This window comes from Rutilus rutilus (genome assembly GCF_951802725.1).
Source record: "Rutilus rutilus genome assembly, chromosome: 15".
In the NCBI taxonomy this organism is placed as follows: Eukaryota; Metazoa; Chordata; class Actinopteri; order Cypriniformes; family Leuciscidae; genus Rutilus; species Rutilus rutilus.
The window spans coordinates 24,632,845-24,646,938 of NC_140220.1; the positions used below are offsets into that span (position 1 = coordinate 24,632,845).

Sequence of the window (14,094 nt, forward strand, 5' to 3'; positions counted from 1 at the left end):
GTACAAACATATGTTGGCCCCAAACCGTATGGATTACAGATACTGCTGCTAGAGCTTTTAACAGAGCCAACATTGAACTAACTATGAACATTTTCCAACAACATTTGTCGACCAGATTTCTGGTACAAATACTTTCAGTAATCAATCTGAACAATGTATCTATTACTGTATCAGTCCCACTTTATATAAAGTGTCTTTATCTACCATGTACGAACATATAAAATAACCATTTGATAGAATGCACTTATTGCTTACATGTTTTTACATTGTTCTCGTATTTTTTAAAAACCTGCATGTAATTACAGCTCTATTTAATTTCTGTTATTACATCTATAATTACACTGTTGACCTTTGCCTTACCCTTTAACCTTAAACATACCACCAAACCCATATCCTACCTCAATAGCAGCAAAAGTGTTTTGCAATACAACACGAACACAACAATTACATTGTACCAAATATAAAGCTTTGCATATATAAAATAAAAAATTAAATTTGGTTACACTTTATTTTAAGGTGTCATTGTTACAGTGTAATTATATATTTAAGTACTGAGTAATATTAAGCAACTACATGTACTTACTATAGGGTTAGAGTAGGATTAGGATTTGGTTGAGGGTTAGTTGCAAGTCATTATGCATAATTTATTGTTATTACTATGGTAAGTACATATAACATATGTAACAAGGACACTGTAAAATAAAGTGTTACCGAAATTTTTTTACAAGATAAATGTCATTTGGTTTGTTATTTTGCTAATGCAAATAGATATCACAAGGGCCACCTTTGTGTGCGATGATTTTTGTCAAAAAACAATTTGGGTACCTTTGTTGGCATGATCGAGGTCTTGTTTCTGCAAGGAAAGTTGGTCGCCAGACAAAGCGCCGGTGTGAAACTGCACACGAAACACTGTCTCATTAGTCCCCACGGAAACATTTTTATGATAACACGCAATCTGCAGAGAAAGAAGAAATGAAGATGATACAGTATGCAGTTTTCATAAGATTAGTGTAAAAAAAAAAAGTATGAGCCTTTTGAACTAATGAGGACAAAGAAAATGTCCTCACTAGGTGGTTGTCATAATATTTCACTATATAATTGAGGACATTTGGCCCTCACAAGTATAGCCAAAAGGCTTTTTTGGGGGGATCCAGTTTTGCACTTGTTTCTGTGGTTTAGGGGTAGGGGTCAGGTTAGGTCAGTGGTTCTCAACCTATTTTGGTCACGCCCTCCTTTAAACCTCTGACTGCCACATCATTTCACAAAAATTATAAAAAAAAACTTGAATGATTTTTTACATTGAAAAGGTGCAATGAAAAACACCTGCAATAGTTTCACTTTGTAATGTCATTGAATCGTTGAAAAATATAACAGTGAGAGAGAATAATAGATCAGAACATAACTTTTAATTTATATATATAATATAAATATATAATATATATAAATACAGTGAGGAAAATAAGTATTTGAACTATTTTGCAAGTTCTCCCACTTGGAAATCATGGAGGGGTCTGAAATTGTCATCGTATGTGCATGTCCACTGTGAGAGACATAATCTAACAAAAAAAAATCCAGAAATCACAATATATGATTTTTTAACTATTTATTTGTATGATACAGCTGCAAATAAGTATTTGAACACCTGTCTATCAGCTAGAATTCTGACCCTCAAAGACCAGTTAGTCTGCCTTTAAAATGTCCACCTCCACTCCATTTATTATCCTAAATTAGATGCACCTGTTTGAGGTCGTTAGCTGCATAAAGACACCTGTCCACCCCATACAATCAGTAAGAGGAAGAAGAATGATGACCATCCCAAGAACACCATCCCTACTGTGAAGCATGGGGGTGGTAGCATCATGCTTTGGGGGTGTTTTTCTGCACATGGGACAGGGCGACTGCACTGTATTAAGGAGAGGATGACCGGGGCCATGTATTGCGAGATTTTGGGGAACAACCTCCTTCCCTCAGTTAGAGCATTGAAGATGGGTCGAGGCTGGGTCTTCCAACATGACAATGACCCGAAGCACACAGCCAGGATAACCAAGGAGTGGCTCTGTAAGAAGCATATCAAGGTTCTGGCGTGGCCTAGCCAGTCTCCAGACCTAAACCCAATAGAGAATCTTTGGAGGGAGCTCAAACTCCGTGTTTCTCAGCGACAGCCCAGAAACCTGACTGATCTAGAGAAGATCTGTGTGGAGGAGTGGGCCAAAATCCCTCCTGCAGTGTGTGCAAACCTGGTGAAAAACTACAGGAAACGTTTGACCTCTGTAATTGCAAACAAAGGCTACTGTACCAAATATTAACATTTGATTTTCTCAGGTGTTCAAATACTTATTTGCAACTGTATCATACAAATAAATAGTTAAAAAATCATACATTGTGATTTCTGGATTTTTTTTTTTAGATTATGTCTCTCACAGTGGACATGCACCTACGATGACAATTTCAGACCCATCCATGATTTCTAAGTGGGAGAACTTGCAAAATAGCAGGGTGTTCAAATACTTATTTTCCTCACTGTATATACAATCAATATATAATCAGTGGCTGTAGCAGTTTGTTCTGCCGTTCGCTGAAGAGGTGCTTTTCTGGCGAGCAACTTATATGTCGGGTTTTTTTCAGACGGTGACAAGTTAAAGAAGAACGATTCAGTGTAATTGGCATTTGGTGCCGCTTTATAAAGGCAAGGCGCCAACCGCTATTCACACTCTTGAACGCCGTTGCAATGGCAGTTTTCGTTTTTCTTTGGGTTTTTTTCTGATCTCCTGCACCCCCTGCAGTTCCTCTGCACGTCCCACACTTTTAGAACCACGGGGTTAGGTGATAGGAAAATATCGTTAACTTAACCTGATATAAAATGCATGGAAGTCTGCAATGTTCTCAATAATATATTGAAACAAAACGTGTGTGTGTGTACAGGTTTATATTACATTGGGGACATTTGGTCCACATGAGGGAAATGGATTAATAAACATACTTGATGTTTTTTTTGTTAAATGTAAAAATGCAGAAAGTTTTCTGTGATGGGTAAGGTTAGTGTAAGGGGATAGAATATACAGTTTGTACAGTATAAAAATAATTGTCTATGGACAATTCATGTCCATAAAATATGAAAACACAACGTAAGAGAGTGAGTGAGTGAGTGAGTGAGTGAGTGAGTGAGTGAGTGAGTGAGTGAGTGAGTGAGTGAGTGAGTGAGTGAGTGAGTGAGTGAGAGAGAGAGATCTCACCATGAAATCACCATTGATCATCTGTGGGGGTTCCAGAATAAAACACACACTGTCCGTCTGACCAACGGCAACCTGGCTGAGAGTTATACACAAGCCCTAAATATACACATATTCTAAATATGATCACATGGACAAATACTTTTTTTCTTTTTTTTATACTTTTTAATATTGTATTTATATATAATATCCAGTGTCTTACTGCACTCCTGATGTGTATATTGTCTGTGTGCCATGATACACTCTGATAAACAGCTGACACACTGAAAACAAACAAACCCAGGAAAAAAATGTTTAATAGGTCAAGTTAGGTCACATTTTTAACATTTCAAGTTGTGTAAATAAAAATAAAAAAACTGCTTAAAAATAGTATTAATGTATAAATGAATAAAAATTCTGAAAAGTCTGGCATCATTTACACACATTTGCTCATTTCATTCCAAACCTGTATGCCGTTCTTTCTTCTGTAAAACACAAAAGAAGATATTTTGAAGATATTTTTGTTAATGATCTTGTTTTAAATATCTTTTGTGTTCAACAGAAGAAAGAACGTCATACAGGTTTGGAACGACATGAGAGTGGGTAAATGATGACAGAATTTTCATTTTTGGGTGAACTAATACTCAATACTGGACGTAGGATATTGGCATTTTCCTCACCTGTAGGGTGGAAGTCAGGAATGGGATGGATATGAACGCGGTGGATGAAGAGAGGGGAAGTGTTTATGTGGATCTGGTGAGCAAGCAGCCTGCCAAACACCTGCACATACCTGAACCATCCACAAACACCTCAGTCACTCATACTGACATCAGACAATAATAAATCAAGCCTCACAACCCCACAACAACTTCAGATGTTGAAAATAAAACAGCAAAAAAGCATCAGTCTGGTCTTAATTGGCAATTATCAGCATTTAAAAAACAAAAGGATTTAGGTGGAAGAAAGAATGCATGAATATTTTAAAGGGTTATTTCACCCAAAAATGAGAATTCGGTCATTAATTACTCACCTTCATGTCTTTCCAAACCTGTAAGACTTTTATTCATCTTCAGTTAAAAATGAAGATATTTTAATGAAATCTATGACATCTACGCAACTACTACTTTCAAGCCCCAGAAAGGTAGTAAAGAGATTATTAAGTAAGTATATACAAGTAATCCATGTGACTCCAGTGGTTTAACGTCAATTTAATAAAGCGGCGCGAGTGCTTTGCGCAAACCCCCCCCCCCCATGATTTACCAGTGTATTTACACAATATTAATCGCCAACGTGTTCATGAGAGCACCACGACACATTCGAGTTGTGTTGACGCGTTGTAGATTAAAGGGGTGGTTGATTATGATTTCACTTTTCTAACTTTAGTTAGTGTGTAATGTTGCTGTTTGAGCATGAAGAAACATCTGCAAAGTTACAATGCTCAAAGTTCAAAGCAAAGGGAGATATTTGCTTTTAAAGAAATTGCTTTTTAAGGACTACAACAAACGGCTGGACTACAAGACATTCCTCCCAGGTTAGTGACATCACAAACCCTAAAATTTACATAAACCCCACCCCCGGGAACGCAATTTATAGATTATCATGACAGAATATGCTAATCAATGACTAGAAGTTCACTACACATAAGCTACATAAATTCATCAACTAACCATTCAGAAATGTCCTGTCGCATTCTACATGATGTCACTTCTTCTTGAGTCTCTCCATCATTGACTCCGTTGACATCATCTGACTCCGGTTTGAACATAAAGCCTAAAAGTTTTAGAAATTTCCAGTGCATGTCTGTCTGAGTTAAAATGACACTGACCATTGTGCTGCGAGCAGAAGCTCATTTGCATTTAAAGGAACAGACATAAAACGGTCCGTTTTTGCTAACCCTCAAAAAGTGACAATTTTAACATGCTATATAAAAATATCTGTGGGGTATTCTGATCTTTAACTTCACATACACACTCTGGGGACATCAGAGACATATTTTATATCTTGTAAAAAGGGAATTATTCCACCCCATTTTGTAAATACAGTGGTAAATGATGTTGTTGTTTTGCGCAAAGCATTCGTGTCGCTTCATAAAATTGAGGTTAAACCACTGGAATTACATGGGTTACTTTAAGGATGTCTTTACTACCTTTCCAGGCCTTGAAAGTGGTAGTTGCGCAGCTGTCAATGGAGGGACAGAGAGCTCTCAGATTTCATTAAAATATCTTCATGTGTTCTGAAAATGAACGAAAGTCTTACGGGTTTGGAACAACATGAGGGTGAGTAATCAATGACAGAATTTTCCTTTTTGGGTGAACTAACCCTTTAACCCTTAAAGACCGATACGGCCGCCCGCGGCATAAAATAACTATCGTTCTAAAATGTTTAATAACTTTTGAGTCGCTAATCCAATCTGTATGCTTTAAAATGCACCGTAAAGATGAGATTCACAGCTTTCCCGTGTTATCACGGGTGTCTCTATTGGTCTTTCATAGGCTGCGTAGTGCCGGTGATTGCGTCATCAAAATCTGCAGCAGTGATTCGTCAAGGAAACACATGTGGTTTCTTTCTCTGAGCCAAACAGGAACGATTGTTGATGCTTAGTCCCACCCCCATGCCCAGATTCGTCCAAACGGTCATCAACTCAACCAACAAACATAGTGATTGGTGATTTTAACAACCAATCACGTTTCTTTATACATTTTTAACAAACGCAATGCATTGAAAACTACGCATGAAAACTAACGGATGCAAAGTTTTTGACCATAGCGCAAAACACGAAAGAGCGCAAAACACGAAAGAGCATATAACACGAAAGAGCATGAGTATGTAAAAAAAACAGCAGTACAAATCGGAGGATGTGTTAGAATTGATTTTTTTAAACGAGTCGTTAGACCTGGTGGAAAATTCCGATTCAGAAGATTGTTTGAATCATTTGCACTGTTTATTTATCTATTTGTATTTAGTTTGTGAAGATTATTTGCACTATTTGTTCATTAGCACTCAGTATATTACCCTCAATGAACCATTTCTTCATTTGCACTGTTTATTTCTTTTTGTATTTAGTTTGTGAAGATTATTTGAACCATTTGTTCATTTACACTCTGTATATTGTATTATTAGTATTTATATTGCACAGTTGTCACTACTTGTTATATTGTTTGCATTTGTTGTTCATGGTCAAATTATAATATAATTTTCTGAAGAAAAATGTTTGCTTCAGTGTTCTGTTGTAATATAACAACTTTTCTATTTACTTTACTTCCTGAACTTATTTGGACACATCTACATTGTCAGTAAATGTAATACATCTGTTTTTACTCAAAAACGCCTAGAATAATATTATAATAAATGGCTATAACTTGCTGAGGGATTGTTACATGTAGACAAAATTTCATCTGGAAGTCTAAAACAACCAAGTCTAACTTTCTAAAAGAAAAAAACAAAACTTCAGGAAGTTCTGTTTGAGTTCACACTGAAAACACCACATTTTTTGCTGCCGTTTTTCTTAAAATCCTGTTAATTTCATAAATTCTCTGACAAAAGAAATGTAAAACTGGGACTTTAAATTAGCTAGCTGGAAACTTTAGGTTCTCCTGTTTAAAATGATATATGGCACTTGATGCTTGCTGCTAGAATGGGTTAGAAAAACAAAGAAAAGTACAGGTGAGTCAGGCGCCCCAAAAATGTTCTAGGTCTTTAAGGGTTAAACCAAACAAGATAAAGGCGTGAAAAGTGTTACTGATTCTGAAACCTAAAAAAAAAAAAAAAAAAAAACATGATTTACTGCTATTCTGGGTGCGCCACATTATCAAAGAGAATACATAGCTTCTTTACAGTGTTGCCAAACACATCTTCATTGTGTTGTTCCAGCAACAGATCAGAGCTGAATATTTATGTTGCGATTTTTAAAGCTTTACAATAACTCATTTTACTGAAAAGTGTTTCTAGAGTCAATAGAGATGGGAGAGCATAGGGCAAGGGAAATTATAATACATTAAACAGCAGGGAAAGGAGTTTAGAGTAAAAACTCCTCCTTAGTTTGCACGTGCGTGAGGGGTGACGACGGGTGCTGACTTTTAGGATGATGTATATATATAAAAAAAAAAAAAAAAAAAAAAAAAAAAAAACACAACACGGTACCAAAGTGTAAATGAAGATGTTTCAGAGAAAAGGGAAGTGTGAATAATGTCAGGACGTCCAGACTGCATAGGGGGATTTCCTCTCGTGTGTGACCCTGAACCGCTGTCCAGAGTGAAACCTTCACTCATGACAGACTGCTGAGTGTCCAAAAGCCATAACATGACCAACACCTCAGTATGTTTTAAGAAGACAAGCAACAGGTTTCATTTGTAACACTTCTTCACAATGGAAATGCGTATAAAGTAGAGGGAGAAGATGGATCATTTGGTAAGCATGTGTCAAAAGCAAGTGCAACATTTTCCACATGACCATATAGTGTACTACCTTTCAAAAGTTTGGGGTCAGTAAAATATTTCATTGTTTTTGAAAGAAGTCTCTTATATGCTCACCAAGTGCCAAAAATACAGTAATATTGGGAAAAATTATTGCCATTATTCTATTTGAATACATTTTAAAATGTAATTTATTCCTGTGATGACAAAGCTGAATTTTCAGTATCATTACTCCAGTCTTCAGTGTCACATGATCCTTCAGAAATATAATATTCTAATATGATGATTTGGGTGATTATGATGATTATGATGATATTAATAGTTAACTACATGTACTTACTATATAGGGTTAGAATTAGGGCATGTTTAAGGTTACACTGTAAAAAAAAAAAAAAAAAAGCTGCTGCCTTAAATTAAGTACAGTCAACTTGGATGTTTAAGTCATTTCAACTTAAATTTCATTAAACTGACTTAAAATGAGTTGAATCTTGTATAACTTGTAAAAAAGTAGAAAATTGCTGAACTTATTTTGATGAGTTAAAGCAATGTAAAAGCATACGTTGTCAACGAATTGATCATATACTTTTCTTTACTGCATTGTACATTGCACAATTGTACAAATGCACAATTTATAGTAATTACTATAGTAACTACATGCAACACGTAACAAGGACACTAAAATAAAGTGTTACCCTGATTTGAATGATCAGAAATTAGAATTTCATAATTAGAATAATCAGAAATCACGCTAATAAGAAAATGTTCTTATTATTTATATTGTTGAAAACAGTAGTGCAACTTTTTACATATTTTTGTGAAAACGGTAACACATTTTTCAAGATCAAAAGATCAGCATTTATTTTAAATATAAATATTTTGTGACATTTAATGCATCCTTGCAAAATGAAAGTATTAAATTCAAATTTAAAATAAAATAATAATTTTACTGATCACAAACAATAATTTGTCAAATTGTGAATTATTAAAGGGATATTTCACCGCTGGAAAGATGAATGTGTATTTAAATTGGGTCATTTATGTAGTAGAAATGTGAAATTATTTTAGAAGTTGGTGCCTTGAGAATGAGAAAAGCCAGAAAATGTATTTTTGGCTCATGTGGATGAAAGACAACAATTCCCAGAATGCACGTGCTTCACTGCCCTAAGAGGCCACTCCCAAGCCACGCCTACCGGTTACAGAGAGCAGTATTGGAAGAAATGATACAACTAGGCTACTAGTTGACTCGAAACTGAAAAGACGCTTTTTTATCGTGAGATCCCACCCCCTATGGGCGGGTTGAAAACATGCGGAACTAGCCTCTGGCCAAAAAAGCCTCCGATGACGCAAAATGACGATTTTTGCGTCATCAGAGTTTTTTTTTCAGACACACAATACAGAAATCTCAGGGGGACATGAGGGAGGGAAGCACGGTCATTCGAAAATACTACCGGGTTTCTACTGATACAAAGCTAATCGGTGAAGTATCCCTTTAAATTAATATTTTTTCCCAATATAGTAGCAGTAGGGTCAAGTGTATCAGATGGTTCTTGTTAATTTCCTTTTATACCCAACTCTCCCCTTCTGTGTACTGGAAAAAGGGGAAAAAAGAAAGTTAATGCATAAACAATTGAGCCTTGCCTTTTCTGAGATGGAGTCATGAGGTTAACCATTTTATCACTGCAGAACTTCTTCATGGAGTAGAGATCTAATGCATGTTCCTCACTAGGTACAAGAGAACATGAAACAGAACATGAAACAGAAAGTTCACAAATGAATATACAAACCTATAAAATCTATTTGTTTAGCCACTTGTGCATTAACACACAGTACATGCCACAAAATATATTTAAATATAGACTGATGCAAAAGGGAGCTATTATGATACACTTCTGCTTTATGACAGTATTCTAAGTATAACAATCAGCCTCTGATTGAGCTGCGTCTACAGGGAGGGATCTTATAATAACATTTAAAGGTCTTCAAGGGAGTGACAGTTCTCCCAAAAAAGAAAGTTATGTCATGTTGTTCTAAACCAGGAGTAGGCAAGTTCGTTCCTAGAGAGCCGCTGTCCTGTAGAGTTTGGCTCCAACTCTGAAAAAAACCCTCACCTGCCTATAGCCTTTAATCCTGAAGACACTGGCTGAATCAGAAATCCCCCCTAAACCCTTAATCACTATTCCCTATGTTAGTCACTTGAAAGAGTGAATGAAAACCAGCGAGAGAATTCGGACAGCCGTTGAGCATACATCGGCTGTTCACTCGTTATTGCGGTGCAATGTGGGATAGAATGAGTGAGTGCACTTAATTACATCCACTATGGTTTCGAACACCACTACAAATGTCTGTCCCCTTAAATAATGCCCTATTTGAGGGTGTAGGGGGCATTTCGGATTCAGAACTTGGAACACGAAATAGAAACTACGAAGATTGGTCTCTTATCATCCTTCCCCACCAGTGAGTTTTTAACTTGAGAATCTCTGCGACTGGATAACTGAACAAATCATTCAGACAATTCATTGAAAAGATCCAAATCAAAACAATGATTTGGTAAAAAAAACTGGACATTGCTCATGAACTCTCAGAATCAGTATTTTCAGTGAATAATGACTTAAATTTAAATCTCTTTCTCACGCAAAGTTATTATATGAACTCAGAAGACCTGAAATATAGGGCCAGGTTTACTAAACATGGTAAATTAGTGCGAGAACGCAATTCCAAAAATAAAACGCAGATGGGAGAGGAAAGTTCTGCGCGTGATCTACTGACGACACACAAATTAAAGTTTATTTCCACAATGACCAACACAATCTACCAAGAGCAGCGCAAATTAAGAGTCTGGTTTAAGACATGCTTTTTGGGATGTAAATAATGGCGCAAACACCAGTAAATTGACGAGCGCAAACCTTAGTAAATCACCTTGCATGATCCATTTAAATAGTCTCCTCCCATAAATTTTGCATCTTGAAGGGAAACTCCTACAAATGCAATAAGGTCAGCCGCAAAAATAACCCTGTCCGAGCCTTTTCAGCGCTTATTTTTCACTGCGTGTCTTTAGTAAATCCTGAGAGTAGTCGCTGGCGCAAGCTATTAGTAAATCTGGCCCATAGTGTAGGCTACAATCCATACAGACTACTTTTTATTGTGCATTTGAGTGTTTTTCAAAGCTTGAAAGCTCCAGCAGCCATTTATTATAATCACACAGAAAATCATACAGGTTTGGAACGACATGACGGTGAGTAAATCCTTTTAGTAACAATTGTCATTTTTGTGGTGAACTATCCCTTTAAGCAGCTTGTCTGAAAAGGCAATTGTCTTATAAAGAAGATATTTTGACTTGTTAACAAAGGATATGAATTAAGTTGTACCTGGTTGAAACATTAGATAGTTGGATGTAAGAGGATATTACCACACCCACCCTGTCTTTGCTGCCCTATATGAAAGAGATAGGAAAAAGTTAACCAACTGTGATATTCCTATAGGACGCAGTGACAAATAATGGACTTTTAACCTGAGAATAAAGTGCAAATAACTTCAAATCTCACTTTGCAGTGCAGCAGCAGCACATTTTCCGGATGTGCGCTGAGCCAGTTGTTCATGTTTTTACACAGAGAACACAGCAGATGGAGTGATGGAGCGTGACACTCCGGCCAGCCCAAATCCACCACCTAACAGTCAGAGATGTGAGCCAACAGTTATACATTATACTACCGTTCAAATGTTTGGGGTCAGTTTGAGTTTTCAACACTGATAAGAAGAAATTTCTTATCAGCATATTAGAGTGATTTCTGAAGGATCATGTGACACTGAAGACTGGAGTAATGATTCTGAAAACCCAGCTTTGATCACAGAAATAAATTACATTTTAAAATATATTCAAATAGAAAACTTATTTTGAATTGTAAGTTTAACATTTTAAAATAAGTTTCAGCCTTGGTGAGCATAAAACATTAAAAATGACCCCAAAGTTTTGAATGGCAATGCACATTCCATCACACATCTGTAACATCAGTCACATGACACATTTTAACTTTACCCTGCGATTCATCCTGCTGAGATCATCACTGTGTTCGGATAAGTTGATGACCTGCATGCAGGAAAATAAAGATTTTGTTCCACGTGTCCCCCAAGAGTAACACTCTGACAAAGTCAGTCAACAGACACACAGAGACATGTGATATGTTTGTTTTTCTCACCATGTATTGATCAGCATGTTTGGACTGCAGCATCTGCGTGATGCTGCGCAGGCTGTGCTGGTACGTGTGCTCTGCGCAGGATTGGTGGAATGTGACGCCAATGATGCGCTCTGTAACGTAGTTCAGGTCAAATTCATATCCCTCCGCCATCACAGTGGTGTTCCCTCACACGAGGAGATCTGCAGAGAGGATGAGACTGGATTCAGTTCATTAATGTGCAGGACTCTTTACAAGCATTTGTTTTGGCATGTAGGGATGAGCAAATCTGCAAGGATCCATGGAGGAACGGCACTGGTTGGAAAGACAGGCTGAATCGGTAGAGCTTTGTCGAGCCCACGCACACTTAGACATGCAGAGCTTTTTGCATCATTTAATTTCCATTAAAATCTTCATGTTAAAATGTAACTAATATGAAAATCTGTAGGTTCTGAGGGTTGGACAATGAAGCTGAAACACCTGGTTTTAGACCACAATAATTTATTAGTATGGTGTAGAGCCTCCTTTTTCAGCCAATACAGCATAAATTCGTCTTGGTTTTTTGGAAACTGATATATGTTTTCTCAATGTTCTTATTAAAAAGTTGAAAAGAACAGAATATATAGGATACATATATTTTTGTAACAATTTAAATGGCTTTCACTTTTAATGACACTTTAATTTAACCCATCCTTGCTGAATAAAAGTAAAAATAAGAAAATAAGAAAAAGAAAAGAAAATCTTACGGGCCCCAAACTTTTGAACGGTAGAGTACAGAAAGGATATTTGAAAAGCAGCATTTAAAAATACATGCATAAATGAAACTGAAACCAGTCTGAATAAGCAACCGCAGTTCCCTCATCAAGGACTTAGAGTCACAAGATTAAAATCTATATTTTGCTTGGACACATTCTCTCACCAAGGATGCTTCCTCTATTCTTTTCATTCAGTATCTCTCTTTTTATCTAGAAAAAGAAAAGACCAGCTTGGCTCATATTACTACTGCACTTCAGGCTACAATATATGGGATCAGTGTCAGAAATAATGCTTTTATAAAGTTCAAATGAATAAAAAAAGACCTCTAACACATGTAGCACACGAGACTAAACAGCTTCCAATACATAAACACATGACAGCCAGTAAGTCTCTTAAATGACATTTGTCTGACCCCTGTCATGTGATGGTGGAGAGGCAAAACAGATCCACTGGACTGAAGTGAGACTCAAAATTAGCCAATCAGACCACTTCTTTTGAGCTGACCTGACACAACGTGGACACACCTATTGACAACACAGAGACAAAGAGGACTTCACAATGATTTCACTTCTTGCTTCCATTTACGTCTCAGTATAAATACCTGCTTCCGAACATACCCATTCTCCACTTCTAGCAAAGGTTGTTTTCTTTGTCCATTTACTGCAAAATGGAGAATAATATAACTTTATATTGTGTATAAAGGCTTACACGACTGATCTGCTCACCTTGTTCCCTGTTCACACCAGATTCATTTTCTTAAAGTTCATCCACCTTCACTTTCAGCACTGCACACCTACACCATACGCTCCATGCGGATGTGCGTCTGGTCACTTATCTACAGTATGTTTAATCCGCAACCTGTTTAACCTTCAACCTCAAACTAGATCCGTTAATAAAAAGAAACAAAACACAAATTAATCGCACACCTGAGTGCTGTCTTCATTGAAATGCTATATATAGAAACCAGCTGAAAGAACTCACCCTTCTGTCTGGCTGAAATATCCTCTCAGTAATCTTCTGAACGTCTGTGAATACGGAAAGAGAAAAGAAAGGTAGCAAAAGGCTTTGTCTGGTCCGTGACTGAGCTCACATGTACTTTGGCCGTTGTTATGTATGTGTGTGTGTGTGTGTGTTCACCCGTTGTCAGCACTTGTTGTGTGGCAAGCATGAGTAAAGAAACACTACCAAGGGAACACACCTCCCTATTACAAAGAAAAAGCCCTGAGTCAAACAATGGACATATGATGTAGCAATACTGGACACTTCTTTTTTTCTTTGCATGTTGGAAACCCCAGACCTGATATAAAACAGTTAAAATACAAATATTGATCATAGTGATCCATTGATATCTAAATAATTGAAATTACGTGAGCCCGCATGTTTGTTTTTTTCCATGCTTTGATTGTAACTGGGTCATAATGGTTAAATATTAGCAGCATGTGCATTCTATATTCCTGCTGTATTCCTTCAATCACAAACTGAAAACAGCTCTAAGAGTGTGACAGCTAAGCAGTGGAAACACACATTTGTTTTGAGGTTCTTCCAGTT

At 36.7% G+C, this 14,094-nt stretch overlaps 1 protein-coding gene across 1 annotated transcript in view; it reads right to left on the reverse strand.

Annotated features, from left to right (window-relative positions):
- tns3.2 (tensin 3, tandem duplicate 2) overlaps positions 1-13,671 on the reverse strand; it is a 47,168-nt gene extending 33,497 nt beyond the window's left edge. The window contains exons 1-10 of the mRNA XM_084432512.1: positions 13,528-13,671; positions 11,815-11,993; positions 11,655-11,705; positions 11,164-11,286; positions 10,987-11,051; positions 9,260-9,343; positions 3,890-3,999; positions 3,433-3,493; positions 3,234-3,309; positions 826-955 (exon numbers count right to left, since the gene is read on the reverse strand). Coding sequence (XP_084288638.1) covers positions 826-955; positions 3,234-3,309; positions 3,433-3,493; positions 3,890-3,999; positions 9,260-9,343; positions 10,987-11,051; positions 11,164-11,286; positions 11,655-11,705; positions 11,815-11,964 — 850 coding nt within the window. The 5' untranslated portion in view covers positions 11,965-11,993; positions 13,528-13,671. The remainder of the gene's footprint in view (positions 1-825; positions 956-3,233; positions 3,310-3,432; positions 3,494-3,889; positions 4,000-9,259; positions 9,344-10,986; positions 11,052-11,163; positions 11,287-11,654; positions 11,706-11,814; positions 11,994-13,527) is intronic.
- Between the last annotated feature and the right edge of the window lie 423 nt (positions 13,672-14,094).